This window comes from Cervus canadensis, chromosome 24, assembly GCF_019320065.1.
Source record: "Cervus canadensis isolate Bull #8, Minnesota chromosome 24, ASM1932006v1, whole genome shotgun sequence".
In the NCBI taxonomy this organism is placed as follows: Eukaryota; Metazoa; Chordata; class Mammalia; order Artiodactyla; family Cervidae; genus Cervus; species Cervus canadensis.
In genome coordinates, this window is record NC_057409.1 from 47,800,375 (window position 1) to 47,822,688 (window position 22,314).

Below are 22,314 nucleotides of genomic sequence, written 5' to 3' on the forward strand. Positions count from 1 at the left end.
AAATTGATCAGCAAACTCAATAAAAAGTAAGATGTATAATTATTAAAGTTTTTCATCAAAAAATAAATTAAATGATTATGGAATAATGTAATATTAGAGCAGGGCAGATAAATCCGTTGAACCTAATTATCTTTTATTTATTGTACTCTTGTCCTGTTGCTGTTCTTTTCTGCAGGAGGGAAGACCCCTGATCCCAAAATGAATGCTAGGACTTACATGGATGTAATGCGAGAACAGCATTTAACTAAAGAAGAGGTCTGTAAACCTGCTTTTTATTTTCGTGGTGTTGGAAGAGTGTAAAGGAAGCTGAGATTGAGAGACTTTTATATTTCCTTTTTTATTTGCTGTGCAAATACTGCTTACTTTATTATTTCTGTTACTGTTAATAAAAAGCTGAGAAAGAACCTTATCCAGAATTCTGCCACCTCCCAAATTGAACTTTTCATATGTTTGTACTGTCCTTTTCTAGTGCCTGGCCCCTTGGCCATATATATACACACATGCTACATATTGTATATATATGTGTATACATATATATTTTATAGTGGACGTATCTGTGGGGGCTATTAATGGTGTGTCCCTGAAGTCACTGTGTAAGGGAAAAGTCAAATAGTGAAATCATTTTTTGAAAAGCCTGTTACTCTTCCACAAAATTCAGTTTGAATATGTGTGGAAATTCAGTTTGAATGTTCTGATGAGTTCCTGCTGGCCTGCAGAGATTGCTCTGTTTTAATACTTTGTCTTCATAACTTTATTATGAATATATATTAGATTTGGAGGTCATGGAACTCCATATATCTAGTGGGGTTATAGAACTCCACTTTAAAATCATAGGGTAAATTAAATGTATATTTGTTGTGACTATATTATATATAATACTTTTGTAGTTATAATTACAATAACATTTTGAAAATTTATCACTTTCCCAACTCATTACATAGTCTTAATTGCTATTTTTATGAGTTTTACTTGAAGCATTTTTCTTTTTTTTTTTGAAGTATTTTTCAGTGGAAACACTTTGGTTTGCTGCCATTGACTGAAGATTTTACTTCATTAGCTATATATAAAGCAGTGCTGTCTATGTAATACGTTCCATATTTGCTCATCTATTACGTAGAAAGACTGTATAAAGCTTCAAAATACAGGAAAGAAAGGGAAAATAAGGAATGGAAATACCAGTAGCATAGAAAGGAGAATGAGTGAAGAATAAAATGGTGTTATGTAGAAATAATTCTACTAATGGTATGAAAATATATTGAAAGTGTTTTAAAGATGCTCACTGTTTGTGTATTTTTCAGAGAGAAATTAGGCAACAGCTAGCAGAAAAAGCTAAAGCTGGAGAACTAAAAGTCGTCAATGGAGCAGCAGCATCCCAGCCTCCCTCAAAACGGAAACGACGTTGGGATCAAACAGCTGATCAGACTCCTGGTGCCACTCCAAAAAAGCTATCAAGTTGGGATCAAGCAGAGGTAATTTCCTTTTATTTTTTATTGTTACTATTTTTAATTTATTTCTCTCATGGAATATATTGATCTGCTTTGGTTGACTTAATAAGATAACCTCAGACTTTGAAACAAGAGGCATTTATTTTCTCACATTTCTGGAGGCTTGAAGATCAAGGTGCCAGTAGGGTTAGTGCCTCGTAAGAGCTCTCCTCCTGACTTGCAGATGTCTGCCTTCTTGCTGTGTCCTCATGTGGCCTTTGCACACGTGGAAAGAGCAAGGGAGCTCTGGTGTCTGTCCTCTGCCTGTAACGACACCAGTCCTGTCAGGTTAGGGCCCAACCTTGTGACCTCATTTAACCTAATTACCTCACCCAAGGTTCAGTCTCCAAGTACAGTTATAGCAAGGATAAGGGCTTCAGCATGACTTCTGGGGGAAACAGTTCTGTTTAAAACTTGGAGTAAAGGGATGTTTGTTTTGAAATATTAAATACAGATATGGAAGTATGTCACATTATATGGAGGTTGAGTATAACATAGCAGCCCTCTTCATTTTCTGGGTGGATGATTTTAAGTCTGACCACAGCTGTCAGATATACACTACTACTGCATTTTCTTTGTCAGTTTATTTTCCTAGAAACTTTTTTTTGGTGGTAAAATAACAATTTGCCATTTTAACCATTTTTAAGTGTACAATTTAATGATATTGATTACTCTTAAAATGTTGTACAAGAACCACCAAGATTTATTTGCATGAGAACCACCATGATTTATATTCCGAAACTTTCTCATCACTTCAGACAAACACTGATCATCAAGCAGTGGCTCTGTTCCCCTTCCCTTCAGATGACTTCCTTATGTTCTGTGAAGCCTGTACCTGCTCAGCTGCTGCTTTTTAGTTTGTGACTTTGCTTTCTGTTTCTTTCCCACCCCAAATAGGAATGGTTAAAAAGACAAAAGTATAAATGTTCCCACTGTGAAACCTATTGGTATGCCTGTATATGTTCTCATCTACTCTGCTTTTCCATCTCTTATAATATGGACTGTTGGTACAGATTGACTATATACAGCTTAACCGGTCTGTTTATGTACCGTTTCCCATCTCTTATTACTCAAGGACTCTCATATAATATCAGTTTTTTTCTCTGTACTCTAGGTTATTATCATCAACAAACACATTTTCCTGATTGTTATCTTTTAAAAAAAAAAAAAAATTGCAAGAAATCATCTCTTGATCCTCATATCCCCTTCCAGCTACCATCCCATTTCTTTCTCTTGTTACTACTAAATGCTTTGAGTGAGTCATTTATCTATACTTGACACTCTGTGCTTTAGCTTGCACCCCCTCTAACAGATTGTATTTTGTCAAGGTGACTTCCCCATTGCTAAATCCAAGTCAGGTCTCAATCTTCAGACTACTCAGCGTATCAGTAGACATTCTTTGATACCCTTTTTTCCCCTAGCTTCTGGGTTTCAGTTTTTCTTGATTTTCCTAATACTCCTGTTAGTGGCTACTACTTTTTAGTCTTGTTTGCTGTATCATCCTCAGCTTCCTTAAATTTAGTGTACTCTAATGCTCAATCCTGAGATCTGTTTTCAGTCTAAATTAACTCCTAGGATCTCGCTCCTGTCTTTACATATTGTCTTTGTAAGACAACTTCTAAATTTATAAATCCATCCTTACTTCTCTGTTCCTCAGACCCAACACATTTACCTTGATGTGTATTTGATAGGCATCTCAAAATCAGTATTTCTAAAATAAAATTGATTTTCCCTATTCACTCTTTCCATCCTGCTCCCATGTATATTGGCTCAAACCAAACCCTTCAGGGTCATCGTATATTCCTGTTATTCTCTAATCTGACATCCTATCCAAAATAAATTGTTGGCCCCACTTTTAAATATATTCAGGATCTAGCCACTTTACATGATCTCTGTCCCCACTACCCTAGTCTAAGTCACTGTCCACTCTAGTATAGGCTACTGCAGATTTATTTACAAATGAGGAAAAGCATGTCAGGCCATGGCAGTGTTTTTCCAAACTCATAACTGAGTTCTAAACCTAACACATAATTTCCAAACAATTTAGTTTCAGGTAGATCTTGAGGACTTCCCATTTGCTTGCTGATACATGAGAGGACTTGATTCTGCAGAGAAATATTATTACTAAGTTAAATTCTGTGGTTGGCATTCAGTGTACATTTTTAAAACTGAGAAAAAGAACTTACCTTGTATCTCTTTAACAGAAAAGATAACCCAAGAGTTGATGTCTGTTTTATAAAAACTTTAGAGATTCAGACCATATTTTCTTTCATGCTTCTCATTTAACACAATTCCATTCTAATCATGTCTGTAGGAATTACAGTGGATAGTAGGAAGAATTTTTTCCTACCTGATTGAGCAGGAAGAGCAGTTGCCAAAAATATTTTTTTTTTAACAGTTTATGTGCCTTGTTACTGTTCAGTGTTGTCCAGTCACTAAGTTGAGCCTGACCCTTCACGACCCCATGGACTTCAGCTCGCCAGGCTTCCCTGTCCTTCGCTATCTCCTGAAGTTTGCTCAGATTCATGTCCATTGAGGTGGTAATGTCATCTAACCATCTCATCATCTGTTGCTCCCTTCTCCTTCCCTCCTCCTTTCCCAGCCAGCATCAGGGTCTTTTCCAGTGAGTCAGCTCTTGACATCAGGTTACCAAAGGATTAGAGCTTCAGCATCAGTCCTTCCAATGAATATTCAGGGTTGATTTCCTTTAGGATTAACTGGTTTGATCTCCTTGCAGTCCAAGGGACTCTCAAGAGTCTTCTCCAGCACCACAATTTGAAAGCATTAATTCTTCGGTGCTTAGCCTTCTTTATGGTCCAACTGTTTATATGCTTTACTCACCTAATTAAGAATTTCTCAACCCTGATTAATATATAGAATCTTTTGAAAGAAAAAAACAACTGATTCTTATTTGCAAACATAAAGCTAAATAGAACTCTGGGTGGAGCATCCAACTTTAAAAGAAATATGTAAAAATATACTACAAAACTTATAGAATTATTTAAATACAAATTTTGTTTCCACTGATGACCTACCATTTTTGATATGATAGTGTCTGCATTGTGCAGGTTATTTTGCTATCACACTGTCTGATGCCGTATATCACTCACTATTTGTCTTTATTTGAACTACCATGGAACTTTTGATTAAGTCAGCTTCTAATTTTTTGTTTTCATTAATCTTGAGAGTAATATAAAGATGATTATAAATATAACCTCATTTCAAGGATTTGAAATTATGTGGCAATATCAAGTTACAATTACTCAAGTGATTCAAAACATGCTTAAAATAATTAAACACATAAAATTGAACAAAAATACAAAAATATTCTTAGTGGGAAATTTGGTGCTTAAGTTTCTAAGCCCCAGATTTGAGAGGTGTATATCATTAGAACTGAAAGTTTTTGAGATCTCAACAGAGAAACTTTAATGTTTTCTCAAAGTTAACAGAGCCATTAGTGGCATAACAAGATTATTACCCAAAATATGTTGTTTTTTTAAGCTAGGGCTTTTTTCATTGCTTTAAATTAAATCTTTAAATTGTTTTTAGTCATAAACATGTTTGCTTAGAAAGTAGGTATCTTTTAAGCAGAAGGATAATCTACTCTCTTAATCATGAATTGAAACATTTAATTTTTTTTTAAGTTTTCTAGTTACTTTCATGTGGATGTCTGAAATAAAAATGTTTTACTCTGTTAAGACCCCTGGACATACCCCTTCCTTAAGATGGGATGAAACACCAGGTCGTGCAAAGGGAAGCGAAACTCCTGGAGCAACTCCAGGCTCAAAAATATGGGATCCTACCCCTAGTCACACACCTGCGGGAGCTGCTACTCCTGGACGAGGCGATACACCAGGCCATGCAACACCAGGCCATGGAGGCGCAACTTCCAGTGCTCGTAAAAACAGATGGGATGAGACCCCCAAAACAGAAAGAGGTACTTCTAGTGGAATCTGGGCATGTGTTTGGGTAAAAGGCTGATTTGATGAGTGGTATGTCTGTGGGTGAAACTCAGTTCTTCTGGTCCTGGATAGGCAGATAAATAACCAGATGTTTTCAGGACAGTTTAAGAACTGAGCAGATTATATGTGTAAATCTTTTCCCTTCTTAAAGAGGTTTAAGATTTATTTTAGGAGGAACATTTCTTGTTGCTTAGTCGCTAAATTGTGTCCCACTCTTTTGTGACTCCATGGACTGTAGCCCTGCCAGGCTTCTCTGTCCATGGGATTTCCCAGACAAGAATACTGGAGTGGGTTGTCACCTGCAGGGGATCTTCCTGAACCAGGGATCGAACCTGCGTCTCCTGCATTACAGGTGGATTCTTTACTGCTGAGCCTGAGCCATCAGGGCTTCCCAGGAAGAACATTAGGAGAACATGAAGTTTATAGGCCATAATCTATACTCTATTGTAGTATAATAACATCAATTATTGTCATGTAATATCATCGTTATTGTACATATGTCAAGTTTGCTATTTTACTCATTTTAAGGGTATGATTTAGTAGCATTAAGTACATTCATGTGTTGTGCAGCCATTATCACTATCATTTCTAGAACTTTCTCATTGCAAATAAAAGCTGAACCCATTAAACAATAACTCGCCATTCTTTCTCATCCCAGCGTCTGGTAACCTCTCATCTACTTTTTGTCTGTGTAAATTTGCCTAAATCTTGTTGTTTGTATGAATTCTCTGAAGCTGTGAGAATAGTTTTTGAAAGTTAAGATTTAATAGTATATCTGCTATATTAAAAACTTATGAAGAATGTTTAATGATAGGGCAGAGTGCTTTAACACATAATGTAGGGAATTCTCTGTAGTCCGGTGATTAGGACTCAGTGCTTTCCCTGCAGGGGCCTGGGTTCAATCCCTAGTCAGGGACTTGAGATTCCGCAAACCACACACCGCCTCCTCCTCCTCCCGCAAAAACAGTACTGTAATGGATAAGAGAAGCAGTATAAAATTGCACATGCAGAGTAACCTCACTCTGGAAAAATGAAAAATGGCTCAAGATACACAAAGTGGCTATTTCTGGGTTGTGGTATTATGAGTGATTAAAAAAATTCTTTGCTCCTGTTTCCTTTTCTTGTTTCTGAACTTCATCAGTTTGAGTTTGTTAACTCTTTGAGAATAGTCATTTTTTGACAGTGGTTAAAATTTTAGGCTTATTCACTCTTTTTCTTTAAAGATACTCCTGGGCATGGAAGTGGCTGGGCTGAGACTCCTCGAACGGATCGAGGTGGAGATTCCATTGGTGAAACGCCAACTCCCGGAGCCAGTAAAAGAAAGTCACGTTGGGATGAGACGCCAGCTAGCCAGATGGGTGGGAGCACACCTGTTCTGACCCCTGGGAAGACGCCAATCGGCACACCAGCCATGAACATGGCCACCCCTACTCCAGGTAGACACTTTATCATTGGAAATAATTTTTTTTTCCTGTTAGTGTTTTGAACTTTTTGTTTGTGGTTTTCTGTGTGTTATTAATGCCTATTTTTAGCAAGAATAACAGGACATAAAAGGAAGTCTTGAGTTTATAATATAAAAATGAATGTTAGAATTTATCTTAACTGTCTTAAATATCCAATCCCAAGGACCTATGTAATGATAAAAATCTTGCGCTATATAGATTATTACAGATACTTGCTTTTTTGGTAGGTCACATAATGAGTATGACTCCTGAGCAGCTTCAGGCTTGGCGGTGGGAGCGCGAAATTGATGAGAGAAATCGCCCATTGTCTGATGAAGAATTAGATGCTATGTTCCCAGAAGGATATAAGGTAATAACAACACGAATCTGGTTTTTAGAATGTGGATTTGCGGGGGAGAGGTGCACCATGAGGCTTGTAGGATATCAATTCCCAGTCATTCTGGGGCTGAGGATTGATCCCGGCAGTGAAAGTGACAAGTCCTAACCATTGGACCATCAGGGAATTGCCTGGTTTTTGTTTTAAATATTCTTTGAAAATATCTGGTCAAGTTTGCATTGGTCTTGCCCAAATTTACTACTTTGTTTCATTCTTTAGATATTTCCAAGTGTGTTTCATTTCCACATTAGATCATGGTTATTTTACTTGATGTCTCACAAGATCCTGCGTATTTAGTTCATGGATTGCCAGTGAACACAAAGAATGTTCTTGCTTTACCATAGCAACTTGAAGTATAAAATTTTGTTAGGTACCTCTGACTCAAGGACCTTTTGATGGTCTAAACGTGGTCATATAACTGATGTGTTATAATCAGGGCTGGAACCTAAGTAATTTGATGGTCTTTACTGGGCCTTTTCTGCCAGTGTCTATTGCTTTTTAACAGTTTTATGTATTTTCCCCTCTCTCCTCATTAGGTTTGTACTAGAGTATTTTTTTTTAAGTATGCATGAATTAACTTCTTCATAACTTTTTGTAATCTTGGGTGGGGAAGGTCCCCTGGAGAAGGAAATGGCAACCCACTCCAGTGTTCTTGCCTGGAAAATCCCATGGACAGAGGAATCCTGGTGCATGCAGTACAGTCCATGGGGTCACAGAGTCGGACACGACCTAGCGAGTAAATCACCACAAATTTCCATGTAATACTGTGGGTATAGTCACTCTCCAGCCTCCTGTTGACTGCCTGAGTGTGTGTCTCAATTTCACTCATTGATTTCTTTATAAGTAGAAGGGGAAAATCCTCCCTTGTGAATATTGAGTGAATTTTTTTATTTTAGTCAAATGGTGTGTGTTTATAGGGCTTTGCTCTTTGCTCAACATTTTGGATTTTTATGCAGTTACTCATTTTTGTACAGTCTTAAAAGAGATTTGCTTTTGTAGCGCAGAGATTTCCATTAATTAATTTTAAATTTTTTATTAATCTTTTATTATGCATTCTGTGTACTTTGTGAGCTTATTTGCATTTATATGATACTGGTTCACCAATATGTCATATAGACTAATGTTTGAAAGTGATGAGAATTTTGTAAGCCTGCTTCATGTATCTCATTTCCCCACACTTTTAATACACTTAATCTAAATTTAAATTTGATGAGAAAGAGTAATACTTGCTATATATTTTAAACATACAATTAAAATAGAAAAATGAGATTTATGTTAATTGATGTTAATTCTTCTGTCTAAGCAAAAAGCTGCTTATGTGCACATATTATTCATTTTTGTTATCATTTACTATATAAAGCTAAGAAAGTCCTAAACTGTCTTTTAATTGTATTAGGTACTTCCTCCTCCAGCTGGATATGTTCCTATTCGAACTCCAGCTCGAAAGCTGACCGCAACTCCAACACCTTTGGGTGGTATGACAGGTTTCCACATGCAAACGGAAGATAGAACTATGAAAAATGTTAATGACCAACCATCTGGAAATCTTCCGTTTTTAAAACCTGATGATATTCAGTACTTTGATAAACTTTTGGTAAGTGATAATAACAGATATAAAATACTAACTTTTCATTTAGCAGTTACAAGTTATCACATCTCCACTAACCTTTAAATTTTTTACTTTTTACTGTTAGGTTGATGTCGATGAATCAACTCTTAGTCCAGAAGAGCAAAAAGAGAGAAAAATAATGAAGTTGCTTTTAAAAATTAAGAATGGAACACCTCCTATGAGAAAGGTAAGTACCAGTTTGTTAAATCATCATGTTCATTATAATCTTAGAGATTCTCCATTTTATCCTCTAAGCCTTTGAAACATGCCGAAGATAAGAGAATTAGTAGAGTTATGTGGGAAATTAGTATCATATGTGGTTTGAAAATGGTCCTTTAGGAGAACTTTAGGAGTTTTACCTTATACTGATGTGACTCTTTCTATTAAATTACCCTTTTTTTCTTATATTTTTTCATTTTTTTTTAGTGACGGTATAGTTGATTTACTGTTTTGTGCTAATCTCTGCTGCACAGCAAAGTGACTCAGCTATATTCGTATATATATTCTTTTTTAGTGTTCTTTTCCATTACGGTTTATCACAGGGTATTGAGTACAGTTCCCTGTGCTATACACTAGGACCTTGTTTTCTATCCTTTCTAAATGTAATGGTTTGCATTCTACCAACCCCAGACTCAGTCCATCCCACCCGCCCCCTAACCACAAGTCTGTTTGTTGTGTCTGTTTTGTTGATAGGTTCATTTGTGTTATATTTTAGATTCCACCTTTAAGTGATATTGTGTGGTATTTGTCTTTCTCTTTCTGACTTACTTCAGTAGTAATCCTTAGTTGCCCCCATGTTGTTGCAGATGACGTTGTTTTGTTCTTGTTATGGATGAGTAGTGTTCTGTTGTACACATGCATCATATCTGTCCATTTCTCTCTCAGTGAGCATTCGGGTGGTTTCCACAGCCTGGCTACTGTGACCAGAGCTGCTGTGCACATAGGTGGTGTGTGTATCTGTTTGAATTGGAGTTTTGTCTGGATGTATGCCCAGGAGTGGGATGCCGGATCCTATGATAATTCTATTTTTAGTTTTCTGAGGAGCCTCCATACTGATTTCACAATGGCTACACCAGCGTGCATGCCCACCAGTAGTGTAGGAAGGTTCCCTTTTCTCCACACCTTCTCTAGCATTCAGTTACCCTGTTAGAATTATCTGAAAACATTGATTAAGCCTTTATCACAGGAGTTCAAACTTCAGAGTAATTTTGATGGGAATGAACACATACTTCTGTACGTAAAATATCCGTGAAGTTTACACTAAAATATTCAGTTACAGAAAACCATGGAGTAATTATTTTGCTCCCATTCAAAATGCTTGTAATCCAGAAACCTACCTTTTACTCTTTCTTCCAGGCTGCATTGCGTCAGATTACTGATAAAGCTCGTGAATTTGGAGCTGGTCCTTTGTTTAATCAGATTCTTCCTCTGCTGATGTCACCTACACTTGAGGATCAAGAGCGCCATTTACTTGTGAAAGTTATTGATAGAATATTATACAAACTTGATGACTTAGTTCGACCATATGTACACAAGGTTTGTTCTTCAGTTGTGTTTCTAATGACTTGATATATTTTGATATAAAAAGAATTCATAATTTTTTTTTACCAACTTATCAATAGATATATTTGTGAAATGTAAAAATTCTTAAAAGTAACAACTGATGCTATACATTTACAATAAAAAAAGGAAACTTCAGCTCCTTTTAAAGAATACTCAGTTAACCATTGTTTCATTTACATGCCCTCAGACCTTTTTATTTGCATGTAGGTACATATACAAATACGTGTATAAATAGATGTAACTTTTGGCCATCCTGTATAATGGGTTCATAGTACTCATATTTTTAATTTGCTTTTATTGATATTAGGATGTGAAAATGTATGTTCCTGTATCATTAGCCATTTAGTACTAAGAACCATCTTTTTGCTGATGGTAATTATGGCTTAGAATTGTAAAATGCAGATAGGGGGGTGTGTGTATGTTGTATTTAATAATTTTTATATTACCATTTCTCCCAAATACTGATTTTTATGTTGGGTTTAAAGTTGTGTGATTAAAATTCTTAATTTGTCCCTTAATTAACACATTCCTGGAAATTAAAATTTTCTTTATATGTACTCTGTTACATGAGCATTGCACCAGTAACTGGTGTGAAAATGTAGCTCCTTCTCTTTTTCAGATCCTAGTGGTCATTGAGCCATTGTTGATTGATGAAGATTACTACGCTCGAGTGGAAGGCAGAGAGATTATTTCTAATTTGGCAAAGGTATTTATGTTTCTGGGAAAGAAAGTTTTATACTTGTTGATAGGATTATTCAATTTTAGAACAAAATGATTGAAGGTTAATGTTATCAACTCATTATTATCATTTTTTTCTTGAACTTTCAGGCTGCTGGACTGGCTACTATGATCTCTACCATGAGACCTGATATAGACAACATGGATGAGTATGTCCGTAACACAACAGCTCGAGCTTTTGCTGTTGTAGCCTCTGCTCTGGGCATTCCTTCATTATTGCCTTTCTTAAAAGCTGTGTGCAAAAGCAAGAAGTCCTGGCAAGCGAGACATACTGGTATAAAGATTGTACAGCAGATAGCTATTCTCATGGGCTGTGCCATCTTGCCGCATCTCAGAAGTTTAGTTGAAATCATTGAACATGGTAAGTTGTAGGATAACTTTTGTTTTCAGATAGGTTTCCTGAAATTTGGGCTACTGCTTTTTGAAGAGAGAAGTGGAAGGTGACCTACATAAACACCATATAGTTTATGATTTGTAATAGCTGCTAATAGGCTGTAGTTCATCCTGGTTTTTGCCTAACTTTGTCCAGTGTGAACAGATTCTGCAGTTTGACTAAGTGGTTAGATGTATTGCCGGGATCTCAGTAGTACTATCTGAGTTAAAATTAGGCAATGTTGCTTAGTTGAAACCTGTGTTTGGCTTTCTATAGGTCTTGTGGATGAGCAGCAGAAAGTTCGGACCATTAGCGCTTTGGCTATTGCTGCCTTGGCTGAAGCAGCAACCCCTTATGGTATCGAATCTTTTGATTCTGTGTTAAAGCCTCTATGGAAGGGTATCCGCCAACACAGAGGAAAGGTAAATTCACCAGTTTGGTTGTGTTTTTTATTTGTACTCATTGAAGTTCAAGTTACCTAAATCTAATTTACTAAGTATATATATATTTTTTATTTTAAAATAGGGTCTTGCCGCTTTCTTAAAGGCTATTGGGTATCTTATTCCTCTCATGGATGCAGAATATGCCAACTACTATACTAGAGAAGTGATGTTAATTCTTATTCGAGAATTCCAGTCTCCTGATGAAGAAATGAAGAAAATTGTGCTAAAGGTACTTGTTCCAGATTGTTCCATATTTATTAATCTAAATTGGATATGTTTCATTGTTGAAAGAGAATTCTATATCATTAAAAAATATATTTTAGACCAGGACTGTGTGTGCTATTATTATTATTTTTTTGAACATTTTAGGTGGTAAAGCAGTGTTGTGGAACAGATGGTGTAGAAGCAAACTACATTAAAACAGAGATCCTTCCTCCCTTTTTTAAACACTTTTGGCAACATAGAATGGCTTTGGATAGAAGAAATTACCGACAGGTAAGTTTTTATTGTTGAACATTTTCAGAAATTCTTTCAATTAATCCATTAGTTTGATTACATATTACATAAATCATACTTTGCCTTGAGGATCTCATAGATTGTTTGCTTGATTGTGAAAGAGGATGGATTTTAGTCAGCAAGTCAATTTTCATTTTGAGTTTGCATTCTAGAATAAATAGCCAACTATGAATTGACATTTTTATCTAGTAAATGAACTACTTAATCTGGCTTAAATGAAGCATGAATATAATCTTAATCCCCTTGACATAGACTCATACTTAATTTTTTTGGCCACCTTTTTCTTAAAGTTTTATTATTTAAAAAAAAATGGTTTTGGTTGTGCTGGATCTTTGTTGCTGCTCTTGGACTTTGTCTAGTTGTAGTGAGCAGGGGGCTCCTTTTTGTTGCGGGGCATGGGCTTCTCATTCTGGTGGCTTCTCTTGTTGTGGAGCTCTGGCTCATGGGTTCTTGGGCTTCAGTAGTTGCAGCACATGGACTCCAAAGTGTGGGCTCAATAATTATGTGCACAGGCTTAGTTGGTCTGGGCATGTGGGATCTTCCCTGGCCATGCCCTCTGCATTGGCAGGCAGATTCTTACCCACTGTACCACCAGGGACGGTCCCGTCTAAAGTTTTAATAGTAGGAGCCAGCTGTTTTCGGCACACTGAGTAGCTAAATAGTATCCTTAGAATATTCCATCTTCATGATGTCTCTATTTCCTTGGAAAAGCAGTAAATTAATTTTTCCCTCCTCGTTTTTAGTTAGTTGATACTACTGTGGAGTTGGCAAACAAAGTCGGTGCGGCAGAGATTATATCCAGGATCGTGGATGATCTGAAGGACGAGGCGGAGCAGTACAGAAAGATGGTGATGGAGACCATCGAGAAAATCATGGGCAACTTGGGAGCAGCCGATATTGATCATAAGCTTGAGGAACAACTGATTGATGGCATTCTTTATGCTTTCCAAGAACAGACTACAGAGGTAATGATACTAATTACTATGGCAAGTTGCCATTGGTTCTCATATTTGTAAAAAGGAGTTTCAAGCAAATATTATCACTAAAGAGTAATTAAAAGTTTTAAATGCCCATGTGTATGCAGTTAACTACAAAGAAATGTGCTTCTGCATCACATTTTTAGAATGGATTTTTGGAAGCTGAATATTAGTATATTTTAACTGTTTTGTCACAAACTGAATTCTTGTTCACATTGAATATAGTTTTTAAATTTAACTTGGCCTTTTTTTTTTTAATTTTACTTTATAAGGACTCAGTAATGTTGAACGGCTTTGGTACAGTGGTCAATGCTCTCGGCAAACGAGTCAAACCTTACTTGCCTCAGATTTGTGGTACAGTTTTGTGGCGTTTAAATAACAAATCAGCAAAAGTTAGGCAGCAGGCAGCTGACTTGATCTCTCGAACAGCTGTTGTCATGAAGACTTGTCAAGAGGTAAACTTTTATATCAGATTCTTAATTATTCACCAAAAGAAATAGCATAAACAGTAACATTTCATCTTTTTTTTTTTTTAACAGGAAAAATTGATGGGACATTTGGGTGTTGTTTTGTATGAGTATTTGGGTGAAGAGTACCCTGAAGTCTTGGGCAGCATTCTTGGAGCACTGAAGGCCATTGTAAATGTAATAGGTATGGTATTCGTTGGTTATCGAAGAATTTTTTGTTTTTTGCTTTTTAAAACTTCTTTGGATTTTTTGAAAGTAAAATACAGAATCCTATTTAGGAGTTGAGTGATGATATCTGTTACAATTTTTTAACTACTAAAAAATATAGTTAAGTTGGGATGTCACAAGAATCTTACCTCCCAAAACCTATTTATATTTTACTTTAAAAGAGAAAAGAGGGCAAGTTTTAGGACCTGAAAGAGAGGAGCGAGAATAGTCACAACTCAAAAACTTTGAAGTCATGGGGTAAGAGGGCCCTAAAAATACAGTGTCTCACCTGGAATATATAGGAGGGCAGTGGTGGGTGGAGAGAACTCTGAAATTTTAAGACTAAATATGGTATATTTACTCAACTTGAATAAAATGGTTATGGTAGGTTTTCCTGCTTGCCATTAAGTTCGAGGAATGATAACGAGGGAGAAAAGTGAATCGATCAAATAATCTCATTATTTAAATCCAATTCTTTTAAACTGCCCTTTCAGCTTTTTACCCAAAGTTAAAACAAGTAAATTCTTTTGGGTGTGGAGAATGAAGCTTTTATTCTTTAAAGGTCTTAATGATGGAGCAGTAAATATGGTCTTGTGTTTTATGTTTCACTGTAATTGAATAGAACTATTGTAGACTTGTGCAGAGTTTAGAGGGGCAGAAATAATCTTATCAGGAGGTTGAAATAAGCCACTATTTTTCTCATTTTAGTAAGGGGTTTTTATGCAATATAGGAGGTCTTTGAACCATTGCATTTACATATAAATCGCAGTTGAGCCCTGTCCTCTATATTTGGAGATATTTGCTAAAAATCAGTTACTTGGCCACTTGTGGGGCTCTGGTTTGCAGGGAATTATAAACCATATTGTTGGTCAGAGAAACATGGGAAAAGCAATGGAGAGAGAATCAGAGCAAGCAATTCTAGTTAGAACAAGAGCCCCTGCCAGCTGCCTCCTTTTTTCTCTCTTCATAGGTGTAAATACCATCCAAGTATGCCCTGCATTGCAGGGAGACTGGAGATCTGTTTGTTTTGCAGTTAAAGGGTAAGGGGGCCCTTTCTGGAAAATTTTGCTTTAATTTACATGTCTCCCTCTGGCTTATATTGTTGTGTATGGCCGGAACATAAGCTGTCCCCATATTTAAATGTCAGTGTACAAATACATTTCAGAACTAAATGGAATTTTTTTGTTGTTGAGTATCCATCATTCTTTAAATCACTTCACTAATTTCTTTCATTTTTATACATAATCAGAAGTTGTTAATGAAAAGTTAAAAATTCTGCGTTTGGTCAGAATCTGGGACTTTTTCTTTCCATAGGCAGCTGTAAGTTTGTATTTATGCCTGGTCACATATATTACATTGTTAAGTAAAAGATAAAATGAGCAAAGCTTGCAGTTTACATGTTAATTGATAGTCTGTTGACTTTTGTTAAATAGGTATGCATAAGATGACCCCACCAATTAAAGATCTGCTGCCTAGACTCACCCCCATCTTAAAGAATAGGCATGAAAAAGTACAGGAGAATTGTATTGATCTTGTTGGGCGTATTGCTGATAGGTAAGCAGATTACCTAAATATTTTTATAAGTAGTATTGGTTTTCACATTTTTATTCACTTTGCAAATTTGCTAATATAGTCAGGCTAATATTTTCAGTGAAGTTTCAGTTTGATAATGAGGGAGTAGCAGTATATTTTTAAATTTTGCTTTTATTTAAAAATAATCCATCTCTTCTGAACAGTAATAACTTATATAAGGCTTAAAATGAGTTGGTAATCATGTTTTGAGAACTGAATTTGTAAATTTACCTTTTAAAACTTACTGTCACAAACAAATTAACTTTTATTTTTAAAACTAGGGGAGCTGAATATGTGTCTGCAAGAGAATGGATGAGGATTTGCTTTGAGCTTTTAGAGCTCTTAAAAGCTCACAAAAAAGCTATTCGTAGAGCCACAGTCAACACATTTGGTTATATTGCAAAGGCCATTGGGTGAGTATTATTTACGTCTATGTAGTTTTTTTTTTACTTTATAGTAGACTGATTTAGTGTTAAAAGATGTTTCTGTAAGCTCTTTCAAGGTAAGGTATGAGTAATGCAGTTAAAATAGACTAACTACTGACCTTCAGTTTTTGAAATGTTTTCTTTCATCTTCAGTTGATTTCAAACAAGGGTATAAAATTTCATTTAATAACACTTCAGTGTTTTCAGAGAGGGAAACATTTCAGAGGGATTTTGGACTTTGTTGATTCTTTTTGGTTATTGTTTAAAATATTAAGGCCAGTTCTTTTTGGATATTGCTAAAACAGTTAACATAGTTTACTTCTCATGTTAATACTTCATGTGTTTTGAAAATATTTTTCTAGAATTAATCCACAGACAACTAAAAATTATAGCTATTTTGTTAGATAATCTGTAGTTATTTGCTTTCACTCCACCAGAACCAAACTAGAACAGACATTGTAGAAAATGAGATATTTCATGTACATATGGCAGAATAACAAGATATTCTCAAACATAACAAAAGTTGATTATATAATTAGAGTCTCCCCCACCCCTTTTTTGGTAGAGCTGTAGTATGTTTTCATTTGTGCTGAAAGTCAAGCAATTTGCAGTGAATAGCTGTGCTAATATAGCCTTTTAGTTCCTGTGTCCCTTTAACTTTGTGGTAAGATAAATCCTTAAAGAAGGAGAATAAATGTGGTAAAGGTGTGTGGGTGGGAAGATGAAAGGAAAACAGATTTTTGTATGTCATGGAATGGGAGACCACGTTCTGACTACTCAAAGAATTACTCAGACTAAACATGTAATGAAATTTCTTTTTATTTCAGGAAATTTATTAAAAACTAATTATATTTGAAAATGAATCTATTTGAATATTTTCATTGAAGTGAACATTTTAATTAAAATGAAGTTCTTAAGTAGAAACAGTAATGCCATAGCATAAAATTACTGAGTTCCCATCCTTTGATTATTTTTCTTAACCTCTGAAAAAATTTTGACTTGTATACTAACAGTTTGCTGACACATTTTTTTCCAGCCCTCATGATGTATTGGCTACACTTCTCAACAACCTAAAAGTTCAGGAAAGGCAGAACAGAGTTTGTACAACTGTGGCCATAGCTATTGTTGCTGAAACATGTTCACCCTTCACAGTGCTGCCTGCCTTAATGAATGAATACCGAGTTCCTGAACTGAATGTTCAAAATGGAGTGTTAAAATCACTTTCCTTCTTGTTTGAATATATTGGTGAAATGGGAAAGGACTACATTTATGCTGTAACACCACTACTTGAGGATGCTTTAATGGATAGGTAAGTGACTTGAACTAAGCACAAGAAAATAGTTAATTCTTTTATTTTAGAACTTAATGAAGTAATCATTACAGGACCTGCTTGTTGTGGTGTAGTTAAAGAAGGGACTACTAGCCTGGATTTTTATGAAACTATAAATGTGACTACTATCTCCAAATAAGGTATATGATATAGGACTTTTCCTGGTGGCCCTGTGGCTAAGAATCCACCTGCCAATACAGGGGACATCGGTTCAGTCCCTGGTCTGGGAAGATCCCAGTGCCATGAGGCAACTAAGCCCGTGCCCTGCAACTGCTAAGCCCGTACCCTGCAGCAAGAGAAGTCACCACAATTAAGAAAGTCACCCCTGCTCTCTGCCCTAGAGAAAGCCCTTGTGCAGCAACAAAGACTCTCCCTGCACAGCCAAAGGGAAAAAAGATACATACTGTAGTGGTTCCCCCAGTTTTTCCCCAAGTGTGCCCCGTCTTTGTTTTAAACACCCCTCCCCCCTTTTTTTTTGGCCATGTTATGAGGTTTGTGAAATCTTAGTTAGCTGACCAGGGATTGAACCCTGGCACCAATAGTGGAAGCACTGAGTCCTAGCAACTGGACCATCAGGAAATTTCCAGTCAACTTTTGTTTTAAAAAGATGATGAGCATGAGCTTATTGATATAACGAAGAGACCTGATCTTTTTAGCTTTTTGTTATGGCAGGTGAAGCAGAGACACTTTTAACTACTGAACACAGCCTGCCAGAGCCACACTGTTGTCACTGCAGGCCTGCAGTTATTCAGATGGTGACCCCTGATAAAGTATTGCTTGAGGTGATTGATCGAGTCCTAATACCAAGAAACTTAGTTGGGAAATTTACCAAGGAGGAATACAGCTTCATTATAATCTGTGCCTGATAGATTATTATAATAAATAAGAAATAAAGAGATGCTAGTAACTAAGTAGGTTCAGGTGTTTTTTTTTTCTCTTAAGGTTTAAGAGAAAAAGATGTTTTTTTCTCTTAAATACTTTTAAGGTTCTCTTCCTGCCTTTGAGGGTAAAACGTTTGAACTTGTTTTTATACCTGTCATAGACCTTTATCTGATACTTGTACTCAGTTGAATAAATTGTGGAATAAATAAGTCAATGATTTGTCATAAAGTCAGTCAAAACATGGGAGGTGATAAAAGTTCTTTTTTCTGGGTTTGAAAAAATTATTAGTCCTTCTCTTCCTTTTCCCCAAATTGAATTCTTGAATGAATCTTTTTAAAAAACCACAAGGGAAGGGATTTAATCTCAATTTAGTTATCTACTGTATATAGTATTGAATTACTTTCAAAGATTTTAAATTTACAGAGTTTAAAATGAGATATTAATCATTCGTATGTTAAGAGTCATGTATCCCCTCTTATTTTTAGTAGCTTGCAAAAATATACATTGTGCTGGGCCTTCTTGCTCATATTACTCTGAAAGAAAAGTACAGCTTATTTTTGAGCCATAGTGAGCAGATTTGAATCATTAAAGCAAAAGTTCTCAAGTAGAATCATTAGTCACTCTAGAGGTATCCTATGTCAGATACATGAGATATAAGGATGACTCTGCATCCATTCCAAGCATTGAATTTGTGATTTAGTTTCTTAACGGGCAGGCAAGTATTTTCTGTGAAATTAACACTGCATCTTAATAGAAAGCTTTTTTCCCTCTCCATTACAGGGACCTTGTACACAGACAGACTGCTAGTGCAGTGGTGCAACACATGTCACTTGGGGTTTATGGATTTGGTTGCGAAGATTCGCTCAATCACTTGTTGAACTATGTATGGCCCAATGTGTTCGAGACATCTCCCCATGTAATTCAGGCAGTTATGGGCGCCCTGGAGGGCCTGAGAGTTGCTATTGGACCATGTAGAATGCTACAGTATTGTTTACAGGTAGGTTAAAGATTTTTTAAACAGTACTCATTGAAAAAATAATTTAGTTGAATTAACTCACTGTCCCTAATTATCATTTAGGGAGGATATATTTGTGCCATATGGGAAAACAGTTATGAGGGGAGAGAAGATTAGATTTTTGTCCTTAGCCACTGCAGTTTTATGCAATTGACATTTTTTTTTTTCTCTCAAAGGGAGATGTTTAGAACCACATCTTTATGGTTTGTTTGTTGTGTTAAGGTTATGTAGTTATTGAAATAATGTAACCTTTTAATTATTCTAGGGTTTGTTTCACCCAGCCCGGAAAGTCAGAGATGTGTATTGGAAAATTTACAACTCCATTTACATCGGTTCACAGGATGCTCTCATAGCACATTACCCAAGAATCTACAACGATGATAAGAACACCTATATTCGTTACGAACTTGACTATATCTTGTAACTTTATTGTTTATTTTGTGTTTAATGCACAGCTGTTTCACACATTAAACTTGCTTTGATTTGGTGATGTAAACTTTTAAACATTGCAGATCAGCGTAGAACTGGTCATAGAGGAAGAGCTAGAAACCCAGTAGCATGATTTTTAAATAACCTTTGTTTTTGATGTTAAGCAGTAAACGCCAGTAGTGACCACGAACAGTGATGACACACACTATGCTGGAGGGCTTTCGTTTTTAATTCATGTTTATGAAGATTTAGAATTCATTCCTTGTGTTTAAAGGGAATGTTTAATTGAGAAATAAACATTTGTGTACAAAATGCTAACTCGTGTGTGTTTTTTGAACATGACTTGTAAAATGCGGAACTTTGATAAAGTACTGGTTTCTGTAGAATAAGTGACTTAATATCGTTTTCTGTCACCTGGTTTATAGAAAGTAGTTAGTAGAATACAAGCTATATAAAGTGATGGTATCTTTGTCAAAATTCCATTGCTCTGTTGATAAAGACATTAGGAAGAGTAGCTTTGGGGGTGTTAACCTCAAACTAGCACAACCCTTCCATCACCTTAGAAAATATAGCACCTTTGCTGAACTGTCTTTAATATTATTTTGCACTTGCATAGCGCCTTTCATCTCTTGATTTCTCAAAATGCTTATGAATTTGCTTAAGGGAAGTAATTCAAGTCATATCCAACTCTTGTTCTGTTTAGAATGTGGGAAAAGGAGCTTAAACTTCTCTCTGTAGGGAGTGCGGCTACCTCTAAGTCATGCTGGTTAGAATAAGACAGTCTTGGAGATCTTTGCCCATGTCATGTCACAAGCCACTACCTGTTAGGCACCTACTGTGTGTCAGCCATTGTGGTTGGTTGTAGGGATGCAGAGGTGCTTCTGACCTGCCTCTTGCCTTTAAGAAATACAGTGTAATGGAAAAGGGGAAACATCTAGTTGCAGATTACTTATGTACTAATACTACACAATGGCAGCAGCTGAAATGTCTAGGTTTGCTTAGTTTTGCTTAAGTATCAGATAATATCAATCAATTATCAGATAATAATTGATCAATAGGTGCTGAGCATAAACTGAAATGCCATTCAAATCTAGAAGAACCAAGCATTAATAGAGTACTTTTTTTATAATAAAGTATAAACTTTTTTAGTTGTTAATCTTCCCATAGCTATTTTAGTTTATCTCCTTATGTAATAGTACTTAACGGGAACTCTGATGAGAAATGAGCTGCCGCAGCAGCCTAAATATACAATGGCTCTGCCACAGTAAGGAAAACCAATATCCTGAGATTAGGTTAATTTATTGAACTGTTAATACTTAGGGCTCCCTGTTTTGGAGGCTTAAACCTTGAGAAATAACTTATAATTGGCTGACTTGTACAAAATTGAGCATTAGCTGATCAGGCAGAATTAGTAACTAGTTTCTTATGTGACATAACTTCATGACAAATGTCAACGGTACAAAATTTCGAAATTCATCTATTTTTAGAAGTTACTGTAACGGTATCCCTAGTGCAACTTTAAATCTTGCTGTTCTCTTTTATGCTCGATGTCAGATGACCTTCAGTAATTACTAATTGTGAAAATTAAAGAATACAATGAAATTTCAAAGCCAAAATTTGCTTTTAAACCAGTCTTTGGAAAATTTAGTTACATATTCAAGTTCTTGCATAAGTTCAATTTGCTTTGGCCCTTGCTGTTTATGTAAAACGTCTATGATTTTTAGTGGCAGTGTGGAGCAAAGACAATTGGAAGTGGTTTTTTACTGATACAAAAACTTGAGGACAGAGAGGTGAGGCAAATACTGAGGCCTGTGATCGTAAAAGTTGGGACCAAATGACGCTCACAAATGTTTGAATTATTTTATATGCTTCTGGAATAAGGAAAGCATTTTGTGAGATACATATGTGAAAGACGCTATGTGAAGTTTTAACAAAGACTTTTTCTTTCGCACTTTCCTTTGGTGTTTCTTAAAGCCAAACTTAAAAAGGAAGAAATTAATGTTCTGAGGGGACAGTGGGTGGGTTTTTCTGTGGGCTTTTGTTGATTTTCCTGTGGGCCCTCTAATGGAATTGATCTCTCTGGCTGTTCAATTTTTTTCTTATTGTATTTTTAAAAGTTTGTTGTATGGTGCCCTGTGAGCATCAAGTACCACCAGATGAATAAAACTTATTATATCCAAAGTCTTAGACCAGTTTTTAATCTTAGTTGACTTTGTATTATTACTGCACTACACTGTTGTGGTTGTGCCATTTTAATGGTATTGAACTCTGGGGTTTTTTTTCCAATTAAGGGGACTTAATGTTGAAAAACCAAAGAATATTGGTTTTTAATAAAGAACTGAAAAAAACAGTTGGAGCCATATAGGTTCAGTTGTTTGGTCCTCTGGTGTTCAGTGCTTCCTAAATCTTACAAGCTTAGATAAAGCAGAAATTACAGCTGGGTTTTCAACCTTGGCATTATTGACATTTTGGGCCAGACACAT

General features: G+C 35.9%; 1 protein-coding gene across 5 annotated transcripts in view; it reads left to right on the top strand.

The window, feature by feature from the left end:
- SF3B1 (splicing factor 3b subunit 1) overlaps positions 1 to 22,012 on the top strand; it is a 36,435-nt gene extending 14,423 nt beyond the window's left edge. For 3 of the 5 annotated variants that reach the window (XM_043446043.1, XM_043446045.1, XM_043446044.1), the window contains 21 exons: positions 176 to 255; positions 1,299 to 1,469; positions 5,184 to 5,421; positions 6,670 to 6,882; positions 7,137 to 7,258; positions 8,682 to 8,879; positions 8,980 to 9,081; positions 10,251 to 10,430; positions 11,077 to 11,163; positions 11,286 to 11,556; positions 11,845 to 11,990; positions 12,094 to 12,240; positions 12,381 to 12,506; positions 13,271 to 13,492; positions 13,777 to 13,959; positions 14,044 to 14,155; positions 15,612 to 15,732; positions 16,032 to 16,163; positions 17,212 to 17,484; positions 19,168 to 19,384; positions 19,668 to 22,012. In XM_043446043.1, the coding sequence (XP_043301978.1) occupies positions 176 to 255; positions 1,299 to 1,469; positions 5,184 to 5,421; positions 6,670 to 6,882; positions 7,137 to 7,258; positions 8,682 to 8,879; positions 8,980 to 9,081; positions 10,251 to 10,430; positions 11,077 to 11,163; positions 11,286 to 11,556; positions 11,845 to 11,990; positions 12,094 to 12,240; positions 12,381 to 12,506; positions 13,271 to 13,492; positions 13,777 to 13,959; positions 14,044 to 14,155; positions 15,612 to 15,732; positions 16,032 to 16,163; positions 17,212 to 17,484; positions 19,168 to 19,384; positions 19,668 to 19,826 (3,500 nt within the window). In that variant the 3' untranslated portion in view covers positions 19,827 to 22,012. Of the gene's footprint in view, positions 1 to 175; positions 256 to 1,298; positions 1,470 to 5,183; positions 5,422 to 6,669; positions 6,883 to 7,136; positions 7,259 to 8,681; positions 8,880 to 8,979; positions 9,082 to 10,250; positions 10,431 to 11,076; positions 11,164 to 11,285; positions 11,557 to 11,844; positions 11,991 to 12,093; positions 12,241 to 12,380; positions 12,507 to 13,270; positions 13,493 to 13,776; positions 13,960 to 14,043; positions 14,156 to 15,148; positions 15,219 to 15,611; positions 15,733 to 16,031; positions 16,164 to 17,211; positions 17,485 to 19,167; positions 19,385 to 19,667 lie in introns of those variants that run through there. The other 2 variants (XR_006265243.1, XR_006265244.1) reach the window with 2 other exon arrangements.
- The last annotated feature ends 302 nt before the right edge of the window (positions 22,013 to 22,314 follow it).